A 26,243-nucleotide genomic window follows, 5' to 3' on the forward strand; every position below is an offset into this window, starting at 1 on the left:
CCCTCTTCTTATTAGTAAGACAACCCAGGAATGAGTAATGGTTATCAGTTATTAAGACTACATTTCTCCAGCCGTGTGAATGACCAAGGAGTGTGAATGGAAGCCATGTGTATTACTTCCAGGAAGTGTTCCTTTTTTGTGGGGAGGGGAGGTTGAGACTGGGTTTCACTATGTAGTTCAGACTGGCCTTGAACTTACTAAGTAGCCCAGGATGGCCTTAAACTCACAGTGATCTTCCTGTCTCAGCCTTCCAAGTACTGGAATTACAGGCATGGTCCACAACACCTGGCTCCTTCTGGGAAATATTCTTAAAGACAAAGAACACTTACCTTGTCCAACTGACTAGAGGGTAGATAGATGGCTGGAGCTCCAGCAGCCTTCTTAAACTATGAAGAAGAAACCATGTATGAAGGATATGAGGACAAGGGGAAAGGAGCCTGTGACTTTGACCCCACTGGGTGCCCTGCTTTTCCAGTCTTCTTTTGTATGAAAGGGAAGTTTCTATTTTCTTTAAGCTATTGTTATTTTCAGTTTCTTATTACTTGCAGCCAAAAACTAATACTAACTGATCAAGTTTCTGAGAAAAAGAAGACAAAAATAGAGATGCAGAGGAAGAATTTAGGGGAAACATGATGAGTTCATCATAGACTTTGTATGGGACATCAATGCATGAAAAGACACATATAAAATTCTTGGCCTGTTACAAGGATGTATTCAAGAACTACACACTGCCCCCACCCTCTGCTAAGTCACTTTTGTCTCCTGCTTGGCCTGCTACAATGGCCTCCTTTGTCCTCCTAATACTTTTCTTGTCTCAATGACTCACAAGGGTGACCCCATCGTAGTCTCCAAATGAACCAGATGGCGGTTCTCTCCTGTTTAAAGCTCTTCGAAGTACACATAGCTCGAACCCTCAGGGCCTCCACTCTCAGTCTCCTGGCCCCTCCGGTAGCTCAGCTCTGCCACACCCACGGGCTCAGCCATTCCTCTCTCTTCCCAGTGACTCCACGTGCCCAGCTCCTGGCAGCACAGCTCTTGGCACACCCTGCACCCTCCCCTCAGAAAGTCCATCCTGAGGTCTGTGAATGGTTTATTTCTCCTCTGCTGGAGCCTGGAAACCCTTGGTTTTACCAGCAGGAAAACCAAGACAGAGAAAAAGGGGTCCCTAGGTGGCCCCTCAGCCCTTGCTAAAGCCGAGAGTCCTGCCTCGGCAGTGGCCACATGGGGCAGAGTGCAGGCTGCTTCCTGCAGGACTCAGGCTAAACAGGGGCTTCGCAGCTGATTAAGGAAGAGTCGACAGTAGAATGTGAGGTGGTAGAACGGAGGGTCCAGAGGGCCACACCTAAGCAGAGGTGCACCTGGCCCCCACGCTGTCATTCTCAGTATGCCTGGGAGTCCCGGCCTTCCCTATGGGCTACTCTCAAGCTGCTGAGGCAACGGGAGGCCGCCTAACACTTGGGACTGTGTGTGCAGCCTGGGTCCCCACTTTGTTGGAACACAGATGACCAGGAAGATGGAGTCTGACCAGACGAGCCCTTTGAGGGATCTAGTTAGCGAGGACGAAGCTGTCTTCAAGTACTTAGGAGCCTTCAGTGGAAAGGAAATGAAGGTCACTCACCACGTGGTAAATGATACACTGGTGCCAAGGACTTTTGGGGATTATCCTGACCCCAAGTCATCTGCTCGCAAGCATGTATGAGGCCCACGCCCACCAGCCCACACTGCTGGATACAGAGGATACAGAGAACAGGGTTAGGATTCAAGACAGGAAGTATAAGGAGTCAAATCTTCACCATACTAAGGAGATACGCCTGATGTGGTGGTGCACGACTGTAGTAACAGCACTGTGGGAGGCTGAGGCAGGATTGCGAGTTTGAGCCCAGCCTGGGCAACTTAGGGAGACCCTGTGTCAAAATAAAAGATAACAGTGGGCTGGGGATGTAGTTCAGTGAGAAAGCCCTGGGCTCAATTATCAGTACTGAAAAAAAAAAAAAAAGTTCTAAGTCACAGCTGTCTGCAAATAAAGCAGCCATTTAAAGTAATGAAATCCCTACCGCAGAGGGTGTCTAATAGAGGCTGCAGGGCTCTGATCAAGTTAGGCATCTGTGCAAAGGAAAAGTAGAACCAGGGCTGGCGCCTGGTTTCCTTGCCCTGGGTTCAGGCTGTACCCCCTGCCCAGGGTGAGGCCTCTGGCATGATCATGACCCAGAATTTTCCCCTTGGTGTGGCTGAAACCTGTGCAACATTTTCACAAGGAGTTTTACTAACTAGGCTCTGTACCCCTCAACTGTGGGGTGTCAGAGCCCACCCAGACCTGTCCGGATGGGACTGCAGGGGCTTTTTGAGCAGGTAGCTCCCATGAGCCTCTGGAGAGAACAAAACGCTCAGGTGTGTGAGGGACAGAGGGCTCCAGGGACTTTGGTTACCCCTAAATTCCTGGGCATGGCACAGAAGGCAAGGAGGCATCTAGCAGAGCAGCATGACAGGAGGCTCAAGTAAGACCGCATGATCTCCCCCATGGTCGCGTCCCGCCCGGCTTGAGGGAGCGGGACCAAGTCCTGGGGATGGAGGCGTCTGGACTAGACAGAGGAGAACATCCAGGACAAGCCCTCCCGGGAGCAGTGCCGTGAGGCAGAGATGCCAGCACCACACCTGCTGGGCAGTGGGCTCAGCCCAGGGCAGGTGGGGGAGGAGGAAAAGCACAGGTAGGAGGGACAGCACTCGTGAGACAGCAGAGCTGGGAGCCAGGGAGCCAGTCCTTCACGGCCGGGGCTGGAAACACAGGGCACAATGCGCGCCCAAGGGGAAAGCAAAACAACCCAAAAGTCAAGAAATGGAAAAGCTGACAGAACATGGATTTCCTGTCCTGACCAACATCCCCACAAATAGATGTGACTGACGCCTGCAGGAGCCCCTCCCTTCCTCACCTCGCCCCTCCAGGGACCTCATCCGGCAGGACTGTTGGCAGTGTCCCCTCCAAGGGCCACGGCCTTTTTCTCTAGCACCAGAGAATTCAAGCTGAGCCTGAATGCCCTGAGGCAGCCACTGTAAGGAACAGTAACTTCCCCTTTATACATCCAGCATGGTGCCAGCTGAGCTGTCCCTGGCAGGGCAAGGAGGTGATCACTCTAGGGAGAAAGGGGGTGACCCTCCAGGCTGGTCCCCTCAGGTGAACTTCTTGGTGACCAAAGACAGTCGTTTTGGTCACCTCCCAGCAGGTAAGAGCAGTGGGAAAGCACACGACAGGATGGGGTGATCGGGCTGACGGGACTGAAAAACAGTTTCTCACAAAACATTGTGTTCACTCTGCATCAACCCTGTCTCAAACTCGAGGTGTCACAATACGGGTTTTACAGTATTTTCTAGTTTCTCCATTTCTTGAGATGCCATCCTTTAATTACAACACAACTTACAATTAACCTATAAATATTTAACATAAATAAAAGTACAAAGAGGCTAACCACAAATTAACAGTTTCCATGTTGAAGTGTCAAACAGCATGTACACACACACACACACACACACACACACACACTACTGCAAGAGAGAAAGAAAGAATTGTTGAATCAGAAAGAGAACTTGGGCTGTGAAGCGGTGAAGATGGGGACGCAGCATACACCTGGAATCAGAACAGGGGTCCCACCGGACTGGAGCAGGACGAGCCCCAGAACAGATGGCTTGGGACACTAGACCGAACCTGAGCTTGGGCAAGGTCTGCACGAGGTGCATGGTGCTGCTTCTCCTGGGTTAGTCCCTGCAGATGCCCAGGTCCCCACAGGTCCCCATCTGGGCAATAAGCAGCGGTTAAGGAGGTAGCAGGCTCTTGCCCAAATTCCTCCTAGCTCAGATTCTGGGGTGCTGGGGCCAAGTCCCAGGTGATGGGGGAGTCTGTGTTAGTGAAAAGAGAAAACCACATGCTTTACATTCCCCTAGTCTTTATTCCTTAATGCCCCAGTTGCCCTTTCTCTGGTTTGGCTTTGCATTTTTCTTTCTTTCTCTTTTTTTCTTTTGATTGCACAATATTCTTTCTTTCTAACTGGCAGTATTTTGTGCTTTTCCCTACTAGATGAGGCACTACTGATACTGCAGGCGCTACAGGGGCCCAGGAGTCAAACAAGGGTGCCCCGGACACCCGGACACCCAGCCCACACCACTCCACCTGCCCAGACACGGGCTCTGGGTGCTCCCGTCAACATCCCAGGCTGCAGAGGGGCTCTAAGTGAGACTCTGTTTGGGGGTGAGGGAGTCCTGATCCAGGCTCATGGTGTCTTAGGACCTTGTCTACTAAAGCTAGATCTGAAGGGGAATGCCTCACAAAGGAACTGTGTCTGTCTCTCTCTCTCTCTCTCTCTCTCTCTCTCTCTCTCTCTCTCTGTGTGTGTGTGTGTGTGTGTGTGAGAGAGAGAGAGAGAGAGAGAGATTGAGAACTGAACCCAGTGCCCTCACACTGAGCTGCATCCCCAGCCCCATTTATATTTATTTGTTGATATTTTTATTTTTTATTTTGGGACAGTGTCCCTTAAGTTGCCCGGCTGGGCTCAAACTTGTGATCCTCCTGCCTCAGCCTCCCAGAGTGCTAGGATTACAGGTATGTACCACCATGCCTATCTAGAAAAGAACTTTTGCTGTGCTGTTGAGGGAAAATTAAATGTGAAAACTCAGCCATTCAACTTTACTTTCCAAATCCTGTTGATACAAACCGTGAGTCCTTGTGGAAGAAGAAAAGAGAAGCTTGAGAAGAAAGAAGAAGAAAGAGAAGAAAAAGAGAAGCAAAAAGAAGAAAGAGAAGAAAGAGAAGCAAAAGAAGAAAGTTGAGCTTTGTTGGGGATATAAAAAAAAACAAACAAGCCCAACCTCTCCCCATTAAAAAGATAAAATATGTACATATACATTTTCATTGTAGAAAATACAACAAAATATAGTAAACAAAATCACATGTAACATCCCCAGAGAAACCACCTTAATACGTACTTTCCAGTCATTTCTAAGCATATCATGTATCTATGTATTTTACAAGGGTGACATTCTATATAAAACTATTTTGTATGTGCCTTTTTCAAATATTATATGGTGACAACTTGCTCATCTTCTTATCGTCTAAGGCTAATTTTTAAATTTTTTGCCTAACAACCCAATCTACAGATGCACTTGGTGGACTGACAACTGGTGGTCTACTTGTAACACCCAGCTGAGTTGCCAGTCAACCACCAAGTCGGCGTTGCCAGCAACCTAAGAGGCAGAACTGCAGAAGAAGAAGAGAAGGCTGTTGGAAGCTGCTGGGAAGCTTTAGGGAGCTGTTGGTTTTCTGGGAGGAGCTTGTCATGCTGGCTTTCCTGATGAACTCTGCTACTCTTATTGTCAAAGGAGCTCAGGACATTGTTGTCGCTGAGAATGGCTACGATTCATTTTGGGGGAGCTCTGGTCCTTGTTTTGAGCATCACTTCCTGGCTCCAGAGGGGAAGATGGTGCACTGCTCAGTCTCCTGGAAAAGCTCATCGAGTTGGCTTTCCTGATGGGAAAGGGCTTTCCTCATCGTTGGGAGGAGCTTGGGATCTCACTGTTGCTGATGGCTGTGGTACTTTTTGGAGGGAGCTCTGGTTCTTACTTTGAGCGTTGCTTCCTGGCTCCAGTTCAGATCCCTCAGCCTGCTGGCGCAGATCCTTCATCCTGCTGGCACAGACTTTCCAGCTTCCACCACTGACCTTTGGGCCTTCCCAGCACAGACCTATGAAACAGGCCTGCATGAGACATGGGCTCATGGCCTCCAGTTGGACTCGTGGGAGGCACTGTTACGGGCTCTAGGTCTTCAGCGGGGCTCATGCAGGACATTGCCATGGGCTCCAGGCCCTCAGCTAAATTCCTTGGTCTTTAGTGTGTGGATAGATTTCCTGTATTGTCTTGTATGACTCTTTGGGTGACTATTATAAAATAATCTTATAAAGTGTGCCCTGTATTGTATTGTTCCCCTTGCAAAATCCCTGACTACAGCATGCACTATAACTTACTTAACCATTTCAATCTAGGTATTTACTTGGTTTCCGATTCTTCACTATTAGAAGTCATATCATGCTAAAGAACCATGACGTAAGTTGCTTACTACAATAAAGCAGCTACCTGGATGAAAGGTTACTTGATTAAAGTTGCCTACAAACTTGTAAAGGCTCCTGTGACAAACCGTCCAGAAAGACGGCACTAGTCTCCCTTCTGCTCGCAGTATGAGAGACAACCCATCCACACCCCACCAGGTAAGAACTTTCCCCACACTCAGTTGTATCCATTTTAAGTGCTTGTCAGTTCCAGGGGAGCAAAACCTAATTCTCCTTGGAGTTTTGCAGTTCTTTGGTTAGTGACGCTGAATGTATGTTGTGTATCTCCTTTTCTTGCTTTTTGTATTTCTTTCTTCGTGGTTGTCCTTTTCAGCGGGGAGATGAGCTCTCACCGGTTCCCAAAGCCTGTTTGTATAATCAGGATTTTTACCTCTTGTCATATCGGCTGCAAACCGCCTCCCTAGGTAACATTCGCTTTTTAAACAAGTTTATATTTTTGAACTAAAATTGTACATGTGATGTAATCAAATACCCCAGCTTTCTCCTTCATGTTTCATCTCTTCTGAGATTTTTATGCCTTACAGTTCTTTCTCATTCCAGGACTGATTAAATATTCACTTTGATTTCTGGATCCTGTCCATGTTTCTTCCTCCGCATCTGACTCTTTAGTCCACCTGGAATTCACTTCGGTGGCGAGTGAGAGGTGGGCCTCCAATTTGGGTTTTCATCCACACTTCCAGTCTCCCCATTAGCATTTATTGAATAATCCATGGCTTCCTAATTGGTTTTCTTTCTCATATTGGGCTCCTACATCCTGGAGTTTATTTCAGGGTGTTCCATTAGTTTCCATCGATCTGTCATTAGTGATTTTTCAGTAATGCCAGAGGGACTTAATTACGCTCAGTTTTATGATATATTTTAATATCTAATAAAGCACCCTCAGTGGTCTGCTCTTCCAAAAGAGTTAAGCTATTCTCACTTATTTATTAAAACATTCTCTGAAGCAATAGTCATTCTCCCTTAGAATTTATAATTTTGTTTATATTTTATAACACAACAAAATTTGATTACATTTTTTAAAAGTTGGTACCTTTTGGATTTATTTATACATTCTGTCTTTTTTTAATATCTGTTTTTGCATTTGCTATAAATTTAGTCGCTCTCCTGAGGTTTATTCTTGTAATAAATGCCATTTGTTTTCCCGCTTCACTTTTAATAATAAAATCTTAAAGGATATTTTTCATCTGAGTACAACTTTGGTCACATTCTGAGCTTTGATACGAAAGGTCAACACTGAGGTAAGTTTGTAAATAGCCTTTAATGGTAGTTTTGGATTCTCTGTTGAGGAAGTTGTAATTGAGGAGATTGCTTTAAAAATATTGCCCAAAAGTTTCCTTTTAATTAAAGTTTTATGGCTTGTGGTCACAGAATACAGCCTGAGCAATTTTTCTAATGTTTCTCAATGTATGACCCAGAAGTTGATCAATTTTTGTAAATGTTTCATGGATGCTTAGAAAGAAGATGTATTATTTGTTTATAGGTTACAAAGTTCAATACTTCTCAATTAATTAAAACAATTAATAATTCAGATTCTTGATCTCCTTTTTTGCATAAAGATTCACAGTTTTATTGTGTATATTTTTATCCATATTAAATGGTTCCTTTGGACCGTTTAATGATCTTTGTTTTGAATTCAACATGGTTTAAGGAATGAAGATTTCTACTCTATTGCCCTCTGATTTGCATTTATGTAATAAATATTTCCTCATCATTTTCCCCCTGGGTCCTGCTGTTTTAGGTACCTCTTTTGTCAGCAGCATAGAAATAAATTTTGCTTGAAGCTTCTCCCTCCTGTTTCCATATGTATATAGCTGTGTGGCCTCTGGTGTTGTCTGTTGGAAAGGTACACGTTCTGTAGGTAAGGAAAAATGAGCCTGTGGGTCAAGATATTGCGATCTCAGGCTTATGTGTGACCCAGAACACACTGCTTAACGTGTTTGTGTCTCAACTTTCTCACACGTAGAATAGAGATATAACAGACCCCATGCATCATAGACCTATAGCATAAATTAGGATAAGGAACTCATGGCTGATGCTATTGTTATTCTTTAAAATCTCTACTTGTGGTTATTTTTAGGTTTAAACAATGATTTAAACTATATTCCCATAATTATGTTAAAAATTGGGTGGTGGGTTTTGGAAAAAACTCATCTTTTCTATATGATGAATTTAGAATGCTTTTACTCGTCCCTTCTAGACGTTTTCTCTCAAATTTAAATCTGAGGATTTACAATCCTGTAATTACTACTGAGCTTTTATTTTTATTCATCTACTCTTTCTAGAATCTACTGTTTCCAAAATCTACTCTTTCTTTATCATTAGAATTTGGTTTTGCAGCTATGGATAAATGTGGTCTTGATTTCATGTTTGCCTGGTTTCAGGGCTGTCTCTCTGTCTACTTTCACACCATCCCACTAATATTTCGTGACTTATCATTTGTTCAACTAGAATACAAGCCCCTGATGCCACTCCAGTAGAGGCTGTTCCCCTTTTATGCTCAAGAAACTCCAAGAATAACTTTTGTTCCTATTTTGTTGACATGGTGGATCACAAACTTAATACCCTGGGGAGGTATCTTGATGTCTCTTAGAACTTAGAAGTCCTGAGGAAAATTCAGCTGTGTGTTGCCTGTATTCCCCTAGAATTGTTAACCTTCTGACTCAATAATTTTTCCAGAGAAAGAATTTCTTAGAATATGTTTAGGTCTGGCTCCCTTCACCCTTCTCATTAGGAAGCAGGAAATCTTTTTGATCTGCCTACTCTGTTCTACTGGCCTCTCATGTCTCTCAGCAAGGCCAATTCTGAAAAAGTTTTCTTCATATACATCTTTGATTCTTTTACCTGCATTATTCTGGACTTTAATACAAATTTAAAGGATATTTCCTCTGAAATAAATAATCGTTGGATTTAATAGGGATTTTATAGCCTCCAACTCTACCTTATTCATCCTGTCTCTCTTTTCTTTTGAATTCTGAGAGAACTGTTATCTTCCATATATTCCACATTTTAAAAAATTCATTGTCATCAATGTGGATTTTCCTTTTGCAGAAACAATGAAACTATGTGCTTATGCAAGACAGATACATTTTCTTTTCATAGCTGCACACTATTCTCCAACAAAAAGATTGATTTTCTTATGTGGTTAGGGATACCCAAGAATCTTCCAGTGTTGCCTTTGATCTCATCATTAAACATTCTTCTGCATCTTCAGGACTATTCTCCTCCGCCTTAATACTGCAGAGGCCTAATAGGATTCAGGCCCCTCCCTTTCTCTGTGAGTGATCTGTCCAAACCTGGTGCAGACAGCGGGAAGGCAGTGGTTACCCCGCTACCCTGTGGAGGGGCCGATTTTTCCATTTCTCCAGCTAGAGGACGGGGTTTCTGGGTCTGGCTGGCTCTCTCCAAGGCCCTGGAATACTTTCTCATCCTTAGTACACTGGTTGCAAACCAGCGGTGTGCAAACTTTTCAAATTGTGGACTCTTCTTCCCATTACACATAGATTATAAACTGCACACGTTTCTTCCTATTTGTATATTAAATGTTAGCTAAACTTCTTTAGATAAAATAACTATGCTGGTCATTTGTTCCCATGGTCCTCCGGGGTCCTTACAGGAACTCCCCATGGAGCTGCACCTCACCAGAAGAGCCACAGGACCACAGTCCTCAGCCCCCCTGTTCCCAGGCTCTTCCCAGCCTTGTTCAACCTGCAAGGCTCAACTTGGGGCTCCCACCAACCCTCAGCAATGTACTCCATCCTGTAGACCACCCGCTACTCCTTTCTAGGAGTCGAAGTCCCCTGTCAGGGGTGTTAGGAAGCTGTGGAGAGGAGAGAGGCAGAGGCGGGGCTGTGTTCCTGCTTTCTGCTGCTGGCCAGAGCAGACTTGGAAGTGTGAGGCAGGGGCTGGAGGGAGGAAGCCTCTTTTTACCTCCCTTACAATGGAAGTAGTGGGGGCTGGGGATTTAGCTCAGCAGCACAGAGCCTGCCTGGCAAGCACAAGGTTGTGAGTTCGATTCCTGGTACTGGAAGAAAAACAAAAACAAAAACACACATACAATGGGAGTAGTGGCTCTGTTTGCAGGAAAGATGGAATGGACTGTTTTCTCCAACTCTAGAGGCCAAGCCAAATTCCTCACTAAAATACCAGGAAATAGGCAGGAAAAGATGAAAATTCACACCACCTCCACTGAAACCCTGCTGACAGGCTGGAATGCCTGAGAAACTGAGACACCCTGGGTGCAGACCGTGGAGCCTCAGGAGAGAAGATCCCAAAGGGATTCGCTCAAAAGGCCCAGAAGGTCACTTACAAAGCAAGACCCAGCCCACTGGATCACTGTGACGGAGGCCCTGCCACTCCTCTAAGGAGATAAACATGAAAATGAGAGCTGGCTGTGGTACAGGGCATGCAGGGAAAGCCCCGACCTGCTGCAGAGGGACCTGGGGCCTCCGCTGGTCCCGCCTCCCGTGAGGCTGCCTGGTGCTTGACAGTGTTTAATGAGGAGGTTCCTCCGGAGGCCCTGAGAGGCTGTGGGAGGTGGGCAGGCAGCCAGAAGGATCCCAGAAGATGGGAGTGCTGCAACTGTCAGGCCTCACACTGGTGATGTAATGCCTAGCCAGGGTCCCAGCAAAATAAGGCCGATGTTGTCACTGCCCTCCTGGCAACCAGGAGCTGCCCTCCCAACACCCCAGCTGTTCGACACCATCACTGACTCCCCTCCCTTTGTGGCAGGAGGAGATGTGAAAAACCTGCTTTGTCACATAAAAGCCAACCCGAGACATAAGAAATGTCTTTTCAAACGTGTCTTGCTGAAGAGGGATTTCCATAGCAACTTCAGAAGTGTGTGTACACAACTGGAGAGAAGTCCAGGCTGATGAAAGCCACCTGGAACGCAAGCAAGCTCTGCCCTGGGTATCAGCAGCACTGGCCTCTCTAGAACCTGCCATGCTGCTGTGTGACCTTGGACAAGTCCCTCCCCTCTCAAATGTGAAACGGGACAGACTCACCGTCAGATCAGGCTGACAGAGACCAAGGCCATCTTCTCTACACCACACTCCTGTCCTGGCCCCTGCTTTCTGCTTCTGACTAGTCTCTGGTTGAATAATTCCCGGCTCAAGGTGTCTGCCAGTCTTATTTATTATTTGACATAGGGTGGGACAAAGATCATTTAAGCTTGATTCTAAAAGAAACTGGTGGGTCTTTTTTTTTTTTTTGGTTTTTCTCCGGTACTGGGAACTGAACTCACGACCTTGCGCTTGCCAGGCAGGCGCTTTTGCCGCTGAGCTAAATCCCCAGCCCCGAAACTGGTGGGTCTTTATAAGAGGAGTGCTCTGCTGGATCAGAGAAAGACTGTACTTAGAGGTGTTATCATTGTTCAATAGATAAGATTCTTGCAAGAGTCTCTGAGATGCTGAGAGTCGGGAGCAAAAGGTTTATTGGGACTGTTACTGGGTGCGAGGGAAGCAGGGCTCGGCCTTGGCAGGCATCTAACTCTAATCCAGGGGTGACAGAGGCCCTCAGCAGCCCCTCAGCAGCCCGGACCTGTCCTGTTGGAGGCAAAGGAGCTGGACCAAGTCTACAGCTGCCTGCTGCCCTTCAGCGAGGGCAGCTCCCCGAGGAGGACCAAGCATCAACAGAGCCCCCCAGGGAAGGGAGTGAGACCTGGGTCCTACGAGGGGCAGGGTGATGCCTTGGCTGTGTCTGTATCAGACAAGAAGTCAACCTGAGGACACTGTGACCAAGTGGCCAAGAGCTCAGACATCAGAAGCAGACAAATGAGCAAGGCCAGATTTAAGTGTTGATCTGTGGCCTGAGCCAACAAATTGCTTGGAGAGTCCGGGCCACAGGCCCTTGGCAAGGTAGGGTCCGGCCTGGCTGATGACACAAATATGAAGTTCAGAGACAGGATCAGTGCACATTCTGGTCACTTACTGGCTCTGTGACCTCGAGCAGGTGCTTTACATCAGTAAACTCTACAACGGGGACATCAAGGTACTTTTGTCTGTTGCGAAGGCCGGCAGGGATGAGACAAAGCATTTTACGTGGAACCAGCACAGGGTCTGCTCCCCAAAGGCAGATGCGCTGACAATGTCCGGTCCTTGCACACCACAGACTCTTGCATCAAAGCAGAAGACTTTGTACCAAATGATCTTTTCTCAAGAGGAAAAAAAGATTTCAAGAGAATTTCTAGCTTGCCCTTTGTCCCCCTAGGCCTTTGCCTTGAACTTAGCTAGGAAGAAAAGACCCATGTTTGCAGAGAGAGAAAGCCTAGTGTCATAGGGGACACCCCTGGCAATGAGGGTCATTCATAGCAAAAAAGTGGAAGGAAGTATTTGGCATACCACACACTTGGAAACTGTCTTATTTTCCAGTCAAAAAATAGTCACCCATATTTATGACAGTTATAATAATCAATGAAACTCACTTGGACAAACATTGTTGCCTGTTCAGCCTGGTTGACTGTCTCAAATCCAAGCTAAAGAGGGTTGATTTGAAGTCAAGGAAGATTTCAAATACCTTGGAGGGCCATGCAAATTCAATGTGATCATTGTCAGAAAACTTGACTCCCATCAATGAAAAAGGAAAACAGCAAGAGTATAAGCCAATAAATGATAGGAGTTGGTTGGTTCTAATTACAAGAAGGAAGCCATAAAATTCCCAAGATTTACACAGGGACCTAGGCTACTACTGTTATTATTAATTTCCATTATTACCATTGTATTGTCAAGTATAGTACATGCACATTACCTCACTGACACTAATAATAAATCCTGTAATGTAGGTATTGTCCCCAGCATACAGATGAGAAAGTTGCCCAGGGCCAGAGTGACTGGCGCAATGTTGCTGAGTCCAGACAGCATGAGGAGTATGGGTGGAAAGCCAAGCACATGCTGCCCCACTGCAGGAAGAGAGCCCTGCTTCCCTTGCGCCCCAGTAACAGCCCCAATAAACCTTTTGCTCCCAATTCTCAGCGTCTCAGAGACTTTCACAGGAATCTGACCTGTTGAGCAATGATAACACCTCTAAGTACAGTCTTTCTCTGATCCAGCAGAGAAAGGTGGTAGGGCTCCGACAGTGGGTATGGTGTGGCCTGGGCTCCGTGTGTGGGGAAAGTCTCCCAACGCTGTGCCAGTCCTTAAAGGTCCTTGGTCACGGCCCAGAGCACCCTCTCCCTCAGACCAAAAGCCTGAAAGAAATATTCAGACTAGCAGGCGTCTCTAAACAGGGAGGAAACATGGTTCTAAGGCACCCATAGGAGCTGTGTCTGACTCAGTCTTCTCTTTGTCTTGTTTTCTCTCTGCTGGGACACTGGGGGTGTGGAAGATTTGGCAATGAGCTTGTGTTGATGAATTAAGGACAACTACTAGGACCTGTGTACGTTAAACAGGATGGTTTACAGGCCTTCTGCTATGACAGAACTCGCTGCAGTGAACGTATCTTCATTCGACTCCAAGTGAACTTGATTTAAAAATGAGGAAACCAAGGCGCAGCGAGGTAAAGTAACTTGCCCTACATCTCACAGGCCCTTAGGGGCAGAATCCATGTTGCTAACCTAAGTTCAGACTCCAGTTGCGAAACCAGATTAATTAAAATGAACATCCAGGGTCTGGCTTGACTGCCAGGGGAGTAAAAAGTGCACAGCTTAAGTGTGGCTGAGGAAGGAGGTAGCAACAGTCCCGAACTTGGCTGTGTCCTGAGCCCTTGCCCCGAATCGGCCGCATCTCCCTTCTCTCCCTTCAGCCACTTCCCTGAATCACTGCCAAGCCGTCAGCCTCCTACTGGTAAAATATTTCCCAAAGTCTACCCCGTCAGCACAGAGCTTCGCAAACTTAAAAGTGAGGACAAATCCTGGTGTCAACCTGCTAAAATGCAAACTCTGATTCCAAAGTTCTAGGCTCAGGCTGGGGCTCTGCGTTCTAACAAACCCCCAGTGACACGGATGCTGCTATATGGACCGGATCTCCAGTAGCAAGACATCAGCAATATTGTACAATGAAAAGGATTTGTGGGCAAGAACTTTTGAGAAAAACTAGAGTAAACAAAAGGGAACACGTTCCATTACTGCAGGACTTCTCAGAGCCTTTAAAAATTAGGGTACATGAGTAAAGATTAATGGTACAGCCAGAAGGCTTTGATATTGGTTTGCCGAGATGGAAGAGAAAATCAGGAAAATTGTATGTGTTTTTCCCAGTTTACCTTGTTTTCAATATTTCCATGTTCCCACTCATATTCAGCCCCAATTCCACCCGCCTTTCTCCCATTTTCTCCTTGGAGATGGTTGCCCCTGCATCAGACCATACACCTCCAACACCTCTGAGCCTCAGCCCTTCCCCGTCCCAGCTGAGGCTAGGGGCCCCCAGGAGGCGAGGACAGCAAGTGGCGCCCACGGGAGTACCTCTCACACACACGCACGGTCCAGGCGGCGATGATCCACAGCGAGATGCTGAACACCAGCAGCACGGTGCCGGGGCAGATGGTCATGAGTGTCTTCATGACGAAGCGGGTATTGAAGTTGATCTTGTTGAGCGCCCCAATGCTTCGCGAAGAGGCATCGGTGAAGAGCTTGCTGTGCAGCAGCATGACCCGCGCGATCAGATACAGGCGCAGGAACATGGGAATGGACAGGATGATGTCTACGTCGGCCTCCGCGCGCGATGGCGCGTAGGAAAAGGCCAGGCGCGCAGTCCAGAAGAACTTGTACTCGCCGGGAATGGGGTGGATGGCGCACACCAGCATCTCCAGGCTGATGTAGAGGATGCGCTCGTAGGTCATGGCTATCCGCCAGTCGTCCGCGCCGTTGTCGATCACGAAGAGCTGTGGGGAAGAGAACCCGTTAGTGTGGTCAGGACTGGACGCACAGCAGCATGGGGTAAAGCTGGGCAGGCTGGGCCGGGGGTGGTCAGCCTGAGCCTCAGGGCCTCCTTAGGGGAGCACTGGATGGGCCCAGCCTGAGGCCCTGGCTAAGACATGTTCCCTTTCTGGGCCTCACTCTCCTCTCTGCATAGCGTGATTTATAATAAGAAATGATATATTTGGTCTTTGCCCTGCTTTAGATACATGACCACTAGAACCATAGGAAGGTTTAGGCTGGGGATATGGCTCAGGGTAGAGCCCTTACTTAGTCCAAGGTGAGGCCCTCGGTTGGAGCCCCAGTCCTCCCACCCCTCAAACACACCCAGACGTACAGAACAGGGTATTTCCAAGGAACTGTCTGTGGAATGCTAGTAGGGTGGCTGCTGGCTGGGCCCTCTGGACGGCCTCGGGCAGAGCGGGAGCCAGGAGAATCTGCTCTCAGCCCCGCCCCACCACCTCCTGGAGGGGAGGTCCACTGACTGGCAATGGTCAGTGATATAATCGGTTATGCCTAGACAGTAAGGCCCGGAAGACCCCAAAGGGGAAGGGTCTGGGGGGCCTGCTGAGCATGAAACACATGGAGGTGCTGGAAGGTGGCACACCTGGAGAGGGCATGGGAGCTCTGTGCCCCGCAGCGCCCCATGCCCTGCGCACCTCTATCTGTCTGTTGGTCAGCATCCTCTGAACGTCTTCTGTCACAGGCAGTAAGCATAGTCCCCGAGCATTGTGAGGCTCTAGCAAAGCAATCAAATTTAAGGAAGATTTCATGGGACCCCGGATTTATAACCAATTGGTTGGGACCACGGGGGGGGGGGGGTTCTGAAGTGGAGCTGTGTGGTGGGGTTGGCCCCTTAACCTGTGGCATCTACTGCCAACTGCAGGTGCAGTGTCAAAACTAGTTCAACTGTAGGGCACCCAGTTGGTGTCCCTTGGAGAGCTGCATCCCTAACCCTCTATCTGAGGACCCAGGAGAGAGGCCCTGTACTGCCAGGCCTGTAGCCTCTGAGGGTAAAACAGGAGCCATCAAAGGAACTCCATCACATCTGACACCTGATCTGGACGTGGGCTCTCCTTGCTACCTGTCTGCTGTAGGGCAAGTTCCAGGCAACTCTGTAGGCTGCTGGTAAAAGGCCTAAGGAGGGGGACAGCTAGGCTCGAACCTCACTGAGCCTCAGTTTCCCCTTCTCTCTGCCCTATGACTGTACAGAGCCATAATGAGTGCTGAAGAGCTCCATAAGCTACAGAAGATCACTTATATGTTCACTCATTCAGTCATTCAACAAACCTGTTGAGGGTCCTCTATCTGCTGGGGAGGTGGGACTTGGGGTAGAGCATGGTCCCCATGATGGGGAAGTAGAAGCCACCATGGAGTAACTAGCTGAGCGGCCCAACATCACCTTTCTGATTAGGGCACCAAACAGGAGAGGACACCAGCCCAGCACCAGTGGGAGACAGCCCTCCTCCTTCCCCAGTGCAGGAGTCTGGGATTTCCCCTGTCAATTAGAGATCCCTAATGACCACGCCAAGGGTTCCCTCTGCCGCCTGAGAAGCCAAGCCATAGCAACGTGACTGTCTGGCCAGAGTCTTCAAACACAAAATTAAAACCATCCACCTTGTAATAAAGAATTACATCCAGTTACCATAGTAACTGGGTTCACTCAGGGCAGGAACTGAAGCAATAAGCAACTGATACCTTTGATTGCTCGATGGGGAGGGAACAGCATCCTGTGCCATCTTAAGGAAGGACGGGGCATCAGCAGGTCTGTCTAGCTGGACAGGAGGCCACGGGTCCAGGGCTGTGTCCTCACCTGCCTCTGTTTGGGTTTCCTGGCACAGGGCAGGGGGCATGACATAGGGAGTAGAGCTGGAGGCTGGCGAGCCAGACTGATGTCTCCCACGGCCAGTTCTTAGCTGATATCTCAGGCCGGTGACTTCTCGGAGCCTGCTTCTCACTTCCGTCACGGGAATATTGAGCTTGATGCTGCATGCCCCACTGGATCCGTACCAGTTCCAATAGCCCACCCAGATAACAAGTGGGACTACTCCAAAAATGGGAGGGATTATGAAGCTGCGTGGCCTGGGGGGCATTCATAAAGTATAAGTGGGTGCACCTGTGAGTGTGTGCGTGCATGGGGGTGTTCAGGGAAGGAGAGTGGGAAGAAATATTTTAGACTGAAAACCAAAACTCCAGCTAGATGGGACCTCGCCACAGTGCTTTGCGGACCTGCAGAGTGGGTGATTTTCCAGAAAGCCTCACAGCTGCCCCATATGAGGACACCTTTCTGATCCCTGGAATCACAGCTCTTCAGATAAGGCCCTGTGCCCTTCAGACTCAGGGCAGATAACAGGTACCCATCCTGCTGTTTTCTCACTCAGCTCCTGGCCATTCCTTGCAAAGAACACATCTTAATTATTCATGTATTTGTCTTCACCAGGTTTTTACCTGTCCCTTCATTTAGACCAGCAGTTTTCAACCTGGTGGCCTGCTTGAATTACTTGGAGGATCTTTTTTAAAAATCCCCATGCAACTCAGACCCTAACTCAAAAAAAGAAAAAAGATACAAAAAAAGTCCCCATGCCACCTCAGACCAAGTATGTCTGCATCTCCAAGGGTGGTGCTCTGACACTGGGATTTTTGTTAAGGCTCCCTAAGTTACTCTAAAGTATAGCCAGGGTTGGGATTCCCCAGTCACAGTGGAAGCCCCAAAGGGATAGGGCTGTGGAGTGTCCCTGTTCTCTGTGTTATCTCTAGTGCCCAGCCAAGATTGCTGCACATAGTAAGTGTTCAGTAAATGCTTATGTAGCGATCAGTGACCACCGCTTACTGCGTGACCCTGGACAACTAATCTCTTAGGCTCTGTGTCCTCCTCTGAGGAATGAGAGGACAGAGTAGACAACCCCCACGGGGCCGTGCACTCTGAGGCGCCATATTTGGGTGGCTTTGCACAGACTCTCTCTGGCGCCTCCCACCTGGCATGTGTTCTCAGTGCATAAGAGCCCTCCTGGGCTGGGACCCACGCCTGGCTCCTCCTGCCCGCGCCGGCAATGATGCCTGGCACGCTGTGGGCGGTCAGTTGAATTGTGGTGAATAAAGAGGTGGGAAGAGAGATGACTGCGTTAGATGAAGAACAGGGCAGACTGGCCCTTGCTAGCCACCCAGATGGAAACTCCAGTACAGAAGATACAACTCATCTAGCGCCATGGGAAAGGACACCTGTTCCCAGGGGGTGGTCCAATCTGGAATAACTGTTCCCCGCGATTGCTAAGACTTAGGAAGTTCTAAAGCAAATCTGGACCAGAGAGGGGAGGGGGGCTGTGCACATGATCCTGCAAAGGACCGTTTTCCTCCAGGATTTGGTCTCTGCCACCAGCTTTGCTTCCAGAACGACATGACTTTGACCTCAGGGGGATTTTGGAAAAGTACTGAGGCACCAAGGACAGAACGTGGGGTGGGGCAGGGAGCATCAGGGAGCCCTCAAGGAGAGAAGCCTCGGGGGCCTGGGGCTGACAGGCAGCCCCCTGACATGGCTTCTCAGAGGGAAAGACAGGTTCCCAGTTGCTCGGTCCTTCTGCCTCCTCAGCCTAAGTTGGAAATGCACTCATTTAGGACGCAGTCAGCCTGAAGACGCGGTGCTCAGCACCAAGCCGTGGGCTCTTGAGTGGCCCCTCTTTCCTCAGATAGTGCCCTGAACAGAGAGGGCTCAGACCGAATCCTCCTGCTACTTCACCTGGGTTTCTGAGTGCTTGGAGGATTTTCTGTGCAATAATACCATCTCAAGAGCTTTGGTATTATTATTACACAACAGACGGATTCCAAATTTGCCATTAAGGAGCTGGTAACTAGGGGAAAGAATGAACTCCATTCAACTCAACTCAGCTCAAATCAGTAAAACAATCAGTAAGAACCAACTAGGTTAGGACACTGCTGGGACATAAATATGAACAGAACACACATCCCGTGATTCAGCTCGCAACCTCAAGAGGCCCTCGAATCAGAGAGGCAGGCTGAGGACCCATGCCAGAACGCTTCCTGGGCAAGATGGAGCTTTGGCAGCACCTGACGCAGGTATCAGAAACACCTGGTATGTAGCTCACAAAATTGGCCACAAATTCCTCCCATTGTCCACTTGCTTGCATAGGTGTGACTTTTCCTCCCCACATAGCAAGAGACATGGTCTGTTTCCTGACCACTTGAGTCTGAACCTGCCCCTGTGTTTTGGCCTATGGGAAATTAGAAAATATAATGCAATGGAGCTTTGAAAAAATGTCAGTGTCATGGATTTCACTGTAGACACAGGGCCTCATTGTCCCTGTCACCAGCCCATAGCAAATGCCAGCTACCAGCCATTCGAGCAGCTCTGTCCTGGACCAGCTTCGTGACAGGGCCCCACAGGTGAGGCCAGAAAATAGACACATGGGTTTAAAGATTATTATCTTAAGTCATTAAGTTTGGGGGTCTTTGTTACACAATAACACTAATCTATACCAAAAATAACACAAACACTTAGCATGTGTGTTAGAAGTTAGGCAATGTGCCTACCATTCCCCCACCCTCGTTCCTCCTTTAGATCCTCCTGCCACAGCCCCTTGGGAGAAACCCATGCCTCTCTCTGTCCCCATACCTTATAGCCACTGGGAGCCTGTCTTTCTCAAGTGGTTGGTAACTGGATGGGGAAGGGACCATGGCCAGGACCTTCCCAGCCTCCCCATCCCAAGCCCACCCTATAAACACAACACACTTCAGATGTCAAAGAAGAACTCAAAGCACTTACAAATTATTGTGCAAGTAGCTCAGTTATTTTGCATATAAAATGTTTTCCCAGACATGCAGAAGTTCACTGGAAGACAGAATCAAGGAACAAAGGCAAAATAGAATTTATGGAGCAGGAGGGATGACTACATGGAGTCTGGAAACAGTGAATCTTGTTTGTTGGCAGATTTGGGGAATAAACTGATTAGCTGGCAGCCAGCGACGTGGTCAGTCAGTGTGGGCATTCCATCTCGGAATGGCCACGGGGGGAATCAAAGAAAATGGCATCAGTTACTCAGGAATTCTCCGGAGACCCCTGAGTTCTGCCTGTGGCTCCTGTCTATGGCCACCCAAGCCCTTCCGCCAGCACCGTCAGCTCACTGTGACAGGGCTGCTGGCTTCCCAACACAACCTCTCACAGAGAGGCCTGTCATTCACCAGCTCACCATGGAGCCAGCTAGGAGGAGCCATCTGGTCACCGCAGGACAGGCCAGTTCATCTGGAACTTCTGGAGCCCACCATGTGATAGCCGCGGGGCCTAGGACAGGCTGTCCTGACCAGGAGACAAGGTCACCTGTGACAGAGCCGCAGGCCCTGTAGGCCCCGCAGGCCTCCTGCAGAGGGAGAGCTTCAGGGAGCCTGGCCACTTTTGTTTCTTACCCCTAAGGATAAATAAGCTTAGAGCTGTTTCATCGGATTCACTAGTTACCCCTCATTCTATTTCTAAAAGCGTGAGGCTTTTCAGGTTTTTAATGGAAGCAAAATCTTTTAATAAAATGTTCTCAACTATCAGGGGAGATCCTGCTTGGACACTTTCTGACCGACCTGAAAAATTTTCATTCTTGCACAACTAGAATTTCTCTAAATTAAAGGAGAGAAAATATAGAGAAAAAAAAACCTTTTGTGTTCTCTACTATTTCCTCTTTATGGGAGAAAAACTTCAGGGAAAATTTCCATCATTAATTAGTACATATTTTCAAGAAAAAAAGCAAAAGGAGAAAAAAACTACAGATTTTCTAAAAATCCAGATTTTTCTTAACATGTTACTAATATATATATTGTATAGGTAAATAAATTTAAACTCTCTGGAGCATATATTCTGCATGCGCACCATGCCTATGGGAGTTGCCATGGAAACAACATCAAAAGTCCTGTAATACCTAATTAGGCTTCCCTGAGGACAAGCGCTGATTACCAGTGATGAAGTGAACTTCCGGTCGGCAGTGATGGTGAACATAAAACTTCTAGTAAGCAAATGCTCTGGATAGACTAGATAAAGAAAAGGAGGAGGGAAAAGAAAAAGAAAAAGAAAGAAGGAAAAGTAAAGGCTGAAGGAAAAAGGTGGTTCTAACAGAGATGAGAAGTTATGGGCCTTACCGGAAAGGTCTATGATTCTATCATCAAGAAGACTCTCAGAGCAAGGGGTCCCTGCCAGTTTCCTCTGTGTCTGTCTTTCTTTCTTTCTTTCTTTCTTTCTTTCTTTCTTTCTTTCTTTCTTTCTTTTTTTGTCCTTTTGAGACAGGGGCTCACTATGCAGTTCAGGCTGGTCTTGAACTCATTTTGTAGCCCAGGCTGGTCTCGAACTCACAAATGATCCTCCTGCCTCAGCCTCCTAAGTGCTGGGATTAAAGGTGTGCGCCACCATGCCTGGCCTCCTCTGTGTCTTTCTAAGGAGAAATTCCCTTCATCTGAAACTAACTTGTGGGGACAGGTGGCACTGGACCATGTGTGATGTCTCACCGTGGCCCTTTGCTCTGAGTGGCCCTGGCAGATTTACCCATGATCTCTGTGGGGACTTCAGAGCCTGGAATTCATTTGGGACTGACAGAGACCAGTGGTGACCATAAATCATTTATCCTATTCCCCCACTCTTAGAGAAAGAGAGGCAAATTACGGAATTGGAAGAACCTAATAGTTTTCACTCACACAGCAAGAATTTCTCTGGTGCTGTTGGGGATAGAGCATTCTGCCACTGACTATCCCGGGTGGACATCTCTTTCCCTCCTGGACCTCACATTTCTCTTCTATAGCATGAAGAGGTGGATCCAAATTATGTCTTTCCATTTTTTCCTAGTTGCAGAACCATTTCTTCTAATAAGATTTTTCATGCAAGTCCAACACAGAAGACAGAGTCAGCTTTCTAATGAAAAGAATAGAGAGCAGCATTCAGTGGCCTCCCTCTGCTCTGCCCGCAGCACAGAGAGATCTCTCCAGCAGTCCCTGTTCCCTCCACAGAAGCTTTTAGCTGAAAAAACCACTGGATAGCTGCTTTCCCTCTGGTGGTGATGCGGAATAAGAACGGGTGCTGGAAATCAAAGGCTTGGGGGCTAGTTCAAGGCCACCGCATGCACAGTTGTGGAGCTTAACCCTGATCAGTTCATTCATTCATTTGGCATGAGTTAAGTTCTGATTATGTAATAGTTCCATGCGAAGCTCTAGAACAAGCAGATAAGCAAGGACAAGCAGACAAGCCCCTAGCCTCACAGAACTTATATTCCAGAGAAGGAAAACAGGTAATAAACAGACAAACCATTTAATTTTTAATGAGTGATGCCTGATAGAAAAAGAATAGTCCGGGCAAAAGAAATGAGAGACACATGGGGGGCGGACAGCACTCTCGTACACAGGCAGCAAGGCCAGGCTGCCTGAGGAAGGAAGCCTGGAGTGCAAGCTGCCTTGCACAGGCGTGTGTTACAAGCGGAGGGGACACACCTGAGAAAGTCCCGAGGCAGGATGCAGCGTGGAGAGTTTGAGAGAAGAGAGAAGGAGAGAGGGAGAGAGGGAGGGAAATGTCAGAGGAGATGGGGGATGGTGCCAGAGGAGGTGAAGGAGGGGGCAGGACCTCCATCTTTGGGGCCTGGCGGCCACAGCTGGAGCTGTACTGAAGGGCAGGGGATCACAGGCCTACACACAGCAGGCCCTGGGCACCACGTCACCACTGCCTAAAGACAGCGCCCACAGCTTGGACACACGTCTGTGTTAGCCTGTGCAGCTGCCATACCAAAAACTATGCTCGGAGTGACAAACAACAGAAATTAATTTTCTCACAGTTCTGGAGGCTGCAAGGATAGGACCCAAGTGCCGGCACAGCAGGGTTCTGGGGAGGGCTCTCTTCCTGGCTTGTGGACAGCTGCCTTCTTGCTGTGCGAGCCCAAGGAGGGAGGGGGTGTTTTTCTTGTAAGGCCGCAGTCCTATTGGATTAGGGCTCTGCCCTCTTGATCTTATTTACACTTAATTAGCCCCAAAGATCCTGTCTCCAGACACAGTAGCATTAGGGGTTAGGGAATCGACATAGAAATGGATTGGTGGCACAGACCAATAATCCTAGGGGAGGCTGAGGCAGGAGAACCGCTGTGAGAACTGCTGGCTACAGGAAGTTCAAAGCCAGCCTGGACTACATAATAAGACCCTGTCTCAAAAGTAAAGGAATTGACATACAAACTTCAGGGGACACAGTTCAGTTCATAGCAGCATCTTTATGTGTCAGAATTAACCAGAAGCCAGAGTATAGGCCAGGCCAAGTGTCTTTCCACATCTGATCTACAACCTCACAAGCTTCCTCCATGGAAGTAATCTCACATCCATTCTGTGGATAAAAAGCTAAACCCAGAGAACAAAAATCAGCTGCCCAGGCTTGGCGGCACTCCACAGATTCCAGCCACATCTCGTGCCTGTTCGCTGCCAGCCTGGAGGGCAGAACCTGCACTGTCGGGGACTAGGCAGTGTGGACTTCGCTGTTTTAGTAGAGAGACACCCTCTCCCCGTTTAGATGCTCATTGTCAGAAGAATCTTCACTGACCGCAAGATCAATATACAATTAAAACGGGCCGCAGTTCCATTCTGCGTGTGCACCACACTGGGCGGCCGCGTTTGACTGAAATGAGCCACGAAGATTGGTCTGTGTGTGGGGTTGGGACCACTGCTTCCATTTCCATGGAGAGAACAGCCGCTTAGCATCTTTCTCTGGCTCCTGGTCCCCGTCCCCCGGTGACTAGATCTCTGTGGCCATCTAGGGTGGAGTCCCTACCCGGGACGAGACACCTCAGTTAGGAGCCCATCTGCCTCCTAAGAATGTTCGCTCATGAAGAAGATTCCACTTGGGCAAAGCTGGACAGGGTTCGGAGGAGACCAACACAGCTTAATTTATCTGCCTAAAGAGACCAAGAAGAATGTAGCCCGGGGTGCAGAGGTCATAGGCTGTGGGATCAGGAGGAGGCCACGGCCAAGAGGTGCCCTGGCCAGTTCCATGCTGGGAAGGTGTCTGGAGCCCACAGAGAACTGGCTGGTACTGAGTTCCCCAAGGGACGGGAATGGCCGCATTACTTCCATGAACAAAATGCAAAATTCAGCGTTGTTTGTTTGCCGTGCCACCACATCGCCCCTTCCTGTTGCTCCAGACTCCCAGAAAAGCTGGCTAACCTGGGGCCCTTGATTACAGGTCCTTTGGGGAATGAAGGAAACAGGAAGTGACGTGATGCCCAAAGGGGTCACTGAGTTTAGGATGAAGGTGGGGAATTGAGCAAAGAGTCGTGCGGCATCAGGGAGCTGCCGAGAGGGACGCAGACGTTTCTAAGCACTGGCAGAGCCCTCTGGAGAGATGCTGGGTCCCTCCCTCCTGCGCAGGTTGGGAGCTTGTGCCCCATTCCATCTGAAGCAGTAAAGCCACAGTGACCTCAGGAGCCACACCCTAGACCCCGCATGTCCCCCACCCCTCCCACCCTCAGCTGCCAGGGTGAGTGTTTCGACACAAAATCCAAATCCTGTCACTTGCTTCTCTAGAACCTAATCACAGCTCCCCAGAGAGCTCTGGATAAGTGGACCCTCCTGGCCGGGCTTGGCAAAAGGTCTCCTCCCTTGTCACCTGCCAGGCCACACCCCTGGCATCTCCTTCCGGCCAATCCCAGCCACTCACCATCCCCAGCTGCTGTCCCTCTAATGCTCTGTACCAACTGCTCCTCTCTGCCCCTTGGTTCCAGAGAGTTCCTTCCCATTCCTGAACATCGGGATGGACTGTCATTCCTTTAACAGGCTTCGCTGGCCTCTTCCCGCCCCTGGGAAGGACTATGTCCCTCCCTCTGGGACTGCCCAGGTCCTGTGTTCTCTGCTGTTGGAACCAATTCCCAAGTGGCAGCTGGGAAAGGACCAGAATGTTGGGGGTGCTGATTAGGGGCAGTGGGGAGGGAGCTGTGCCACCACATCAGGAACAGAGACAACAGACACCGGGTACTGGAGCCTCCGTGGGTACCAGGCCCTCAACTGTGAGCTTTATGAGCATCATCTCACTTACTCCTGGACCACATGCTGGGCTGATATTATTCCCATTTTATAGACAGGGAAACTGAGGCTCAGAGAAATGAGGTAATTTGCTAAAGGCCACTTAGCTAATAATCTACAGCCGGCACAGATAGTTTCCAAAGTCATAACCCTGGGTTCTGGCCCCAAGCGGTGCTGAGGGCTCGCTGGGTAGACCTCCTGGGGCCTGTCTGTCTCGGGCCAGGCCAGCAGGTGCTCTGGTTCTCTCTGTGCCTTGGCAGATCAGGCAGTGAAGATTTCTGAGCACCTGCTCAGGCCCAGTTCTCTCCTCAGGAAGTTGCTAAGTTTCCACAGGTCTGGATGTTGGGGTGGGGAAGGAGTGGGGAAGGGTGAGATGGCTAGGCTGCAGGGATCCTGATCAAGGCTCCACCCCACTTCCGGAGCAGGAACGGGGCGCTGGGGGGGGGTGTGGGTCTCTTCAACCCTGGCTTCAGGGGGTTTGTAGCAACTGAAAATAGAGGTTGGGGATGTGGGAACAGCCCAGGGAGCTGAAGAAATGGGTATAGGACCAGGTGGAGTGTCTGTCCCACCCTGCAGCTGACCAGAACGCCCTGTGACTTAAAACATACCCTCAGGGAAGATCTTCCGGACCCCACCTCAGGGTCCACCAGGGGGAGGATGCCCATTTGGAAAGTGCTTTTCTTTTCTTTAATTTTTTCTTTTTAATTAACACATAATAATTGCACATAGTTATGGGTTGCAGTGTGATAGTTTAATACACACATACAATGTGTATAATCAAATCAGGGAAAATGGCATTTCTATCTCCCTATCATTTCTTTATGTCCAAAGCCTTCCCCTCCCTTCTTCAAATGGCCATAGAACCTGTTAACAGGTTATTTTGCCCAGTTTGTTCCTTCTGTTTCTCTGTGTTTGGATTATATTAATCCTATTAGTCCTCACAGCAGCCCCATAAGAAAAGTATTATGATCTCTCATCTACAAATGAATTCACTTCTCCCAGTCCTTATAGCAAGTAAGTGGTAGGGACAGGATTTGAACCCAGAGCCCATGCTTTTCATGTATTAAGCATCTATCTCCTCTTGGGCAATCATCTCAGCATCTGAGCTGCTGTCATCTCAGCCACTTTGGCAGAGGGTCTCTGTCTGCCTGACACTGGGCTCTTGAGGACAGATGGTCTTTTCAGTCACTGTACAGCCACAGGGGCAAGAAAGACAGGCTGCCTAGATGGACACAAGATGATGTCACAGCCAGGCGTGGTGG

At 48.5% G+C, this 26,243-nt stretch overlaps 1 protein-coding gene across 3 annotated transcripts in view; it reads right to left on the reverse strand.

The window, feature by feature from the left end:
• Kcnn3 (potassium channel, calcium activated intermediate/small conductance subfamily N alpha, member 3) overlaps positions 1 to 26,243 on the reverse strand; it is a 161,950-nt gene that overhangs the window by 53,755 nt on the left and 81,952 nt on the right. For all 3 annotated transcript variants that reach the window (XR_001232197.1, XM_005411527.2, XM_013508360.1), the window contains exon 3: positions 14,500 to 14,918. Coding sequence is in view for 2 of the 3 variants with exons in the window: in XM_005411527.2 (XP_005411584.1) it covers positions 14,500 to 14,918 (419 nt within the window). In the remaining variant the exon portion in view is untranslated. The remainder of the gene's footprint in view (positions 1 to 14,499; positions 14,919 to 26,243) is intronic.

The sequence above is a fragment of the Chinchilla lanigera genome, unplaced genomic scaffold, assembly GCF_000276665.1.
Source record: "Chinchilla lanigera isolate Chin_1 unplaced genomic scaffold, ChiLan1.0 scaffold00144, whole genome shotgun sequence".
NCBI lineage: Eukaryota > Metazoa > Chordata > Mammalia > Rodentia > Chinchillidae > Chinchilla > Chinchilla lanigera.